Raw genomic sequence first — 2,812 nt, forward strand, 5'->3', positions numbered from 1 at the left:
TGATCCAGAAAATTTCATTTTGGATAAAGCTTATGACAAATCAGTTTCCGATTTAATATCTACAGTTTGTTAGACAAAGATTTAAACAACATTAAAGTAAATTTAAGTATTTGATCACAGATTGTGTTGTTACCTAAAATTCGTGGATTTAGGATTTTGGTTGGATATCTCTGATTTTTACATAAAAATTACCAGCACACTTGCTACAATATTTTACTATTTGATTCTACTTTGATCTGAGTGGGTTAAAATGATTTTAAAAGTGTAAACCACACCCAACTTTACACATAAAGCACACCCCAACAACAGCATCCAAACAGAGGCGTCACCAGGTAATTAATGGACGTTATAGAAGTGACGAAGGTTTAAGGCGTCCCACGTCTCAGCTGTCACAATGGTGTAAATGTGAGCTCTCTCAAAGCCGTTGAAGTCAGTGACCACGCTAACAGAGTAAGCGCCCATGCTGTCGAAAAGGAGCCAGTCCCCCACGTGACACTCGGGCATCCAGTAGTTTTCAATTACTTTATCAAGGCTGTTGCAAGTTGGACCCCAGATGACAGAGCGGTATTTCTGCTCGCTGCTCTCGACAGCCTGCACAAACATGGAAAAATAACATCAACATCACACTGGTTGTCATTTTCCACTACAATCTGTTCCTTTACATCTCATGTCTGACATGGAGCTCTACAGTCACTGTGCATTTAGAGCCCAGTATCCAAAAAAATTACATCTAAACAGAACAGCTCCACACCTCGAGATTCAAGTCCAATGCCAATGTTAACTATCACACTACATGTCATATGCACCCATTCACAAAGCACACAGGCATTCCCACACTGCTGGCCAAGGCTACTGCCCAAGGTGCCACCTGTTACTCAGCCAACATTCATACTCTCTCACACTCTTTCCATTTCCCAAAGCCGACATCTGAATCCATCAAAGATAAATATAAACACTTTCGTTCGTTTCGAGGTAATAAAAATATTAATATTTAGCCGTCTTTGTTTGCTAACGTTACGCAACTTGGCAAACAAAGTTAGCTAACGTTAGTTGTAATGTTAGGTGTTTACATTTATCTTTGATGGATTCAGATGTTCATGTGCTCTTCCACACAGTTGTATCCATATCTGACATCTCTCTTCTTGGGTATTTGGCATTGGGAAGGTGAAAAATTAGACCCCCCCCCGAAACATTTTGGGTATCAGCTGTCAGACTTGCAGGTCTCGGTCAATATCTCACTGATAAAGTTGAAAACTTCATATTTCACATGCTAGGAGCGAAAGCTCGTCAGGGTTAGCAACTGTAACCAAGGGCGGCGGGGCTAAGTGAAGGGACACTTTGCAAATCATTACTTTTTGTTTTCATCTACATTTTACACAGAGTCCCAACTATTTTGGCATTGGAGCTGTGTTTGAACTCAAATCATTATTTCTAAACCTGACCACATGGTTTTGGTGAGTGAAAATGTTACTCATCAACGGACCTATATGCCATTTTTGGAGACATTGGGAAACAACCTATTCAGTTGCTAGGTGTGATGACGTGGTGTATTTACCCTGTGAGGATATGGTTCAATGTTGGTGTGACCAGGGTCATAGTTGAGGCAGCTCACTGACCCATAAACTCCATCGTTAATGTAGTACATCATCATTCTCTCAGGACTGGTTTCCTCAACTTCTGGAGAAAAAAGATGCAAAATTATTTTAAAAAGTTAAAGTTTCGGATATTGCAACAATAAAAGGTCTTGGCAGATATATCAAAAATAATATTAAAATTATTATAAAATAATCATTTTCTTTTGCAGCCGTCCAACACATGCAACCAGGTATTTGGGGGATCTACACAAAATGATAAACTAGAACCCTGCAAATCAGTAGTGTGCTCACTTAGACGCTGAACGTGGCTGCCGCTGAAGATAAATCCTGATGTAGAGGTGCATTGCCTGATAGTTGTCACTGACACCACTAATATTTAAAATCAAGATAGTTACATGTCAAACAACAACATTCATGTAGCTTCAAAAGACGCATCCACATATTACCACCTTGTTTATCTATATCCTCTAAGAGCACTCTTTTGGCGATGACGTTCACCGCCAGAGTGAAGGCTGATTCCACGTAGAATCGTCCTGGTTCTGCGATGATCCGCACACCACTGTCGGGCGGGAAGAATTCATCCAGTGCTCCATTAATGACCTCTGAAAACTGGAAAGGAAAAGCATAATGGGTTAAAATCATGTTTGACATGTAGTAAACCACTATTAATCTTCTAGACGTTTCACAGACACTTTAAAAGGTTAAGGTTTCTGCATGTTTCTATGAACCAAGAGCCACGTGATTAGAAAACATGGGTGCAACCCAAATGACATCACACAATCAATGACCATGAGCATTATATATATATTTTTAAATTTACCTCCTCAAATTTCCCCTTAAAGTCTCCAGTCCCAGAAAATCCTCCTCCAATATCCAAGAGTCTCATCTGGAATCCCTGCAGATTCTGAAAAAGTTATCAATCAACATGTTTTACTGGTGTTGGAAGAAGTATTCAGAACCGTCATTTGAGGAAAAGTACTAATGCCACACTGAAAACTCCACTACAAGTAAAAATTCTGCATTCAAAAGCTTTTTAAAGGTATTATTAGAAAAATGTAGTTCTGTCCTGTTTTCAGCTTTGTGACGATGTATTTCACAGCTGATCCAAGAGGGTTTTTAAAGTTTATTAGGAGAATTTCGGTTTGATTCTTGTATTCTGTTGCTACAACGATGACTTACCCCAACGTCAAAGACATGGCGTGCATCTACTATGGCCT

The 2,812-nt window shown here is 39.5% G+C and overlaps 1 protein-coding gene across 1 annotated transcript; it reads right to left on the reverse strand.

The window, feature by feature from the left end:
- Nucleotides 1-336: 336 nt before the first annotated feature.
- LOC121940505 (ornithine decarboxylase-like) lies at nucleotides 337-2,804 on the reverse strand (the record flags this gene model as incomplete). Its single annotated transcript, XM_042483273.1, has 5 exons — nucleotides 337-591; nucleotides 1,556-1,677; nucleotides 2,042-2,204; nucleotides 2,416-2,499; nucleotides 2,775-2,804. Coding segments are annotated over 5 exons (654 nt in total), but the record flags the coding sequence as incomplete, so codon positions are not given.
- Between the last annotated feature and the right edge of the window lie 8 nt (nucleotides 2,805-2,812).

The sequence above is a fragment of the Plectropomus leopardus genome, unplaced genomic scaffold, assembly GCF_008729295.1.
Source record: "Plectropomus leopardus isolate mb unplaced genomic scaffold, YSFRI_Pleo_2.0 unplaced_scaffold8889, whole genome shotgun sequence".
Lineage (NCBI taxonomy): Eukaryota > Metazoa > Chordata > Actinopteri > Perciformes > Serranidae > Plectropomus > Plectropomus leopardus.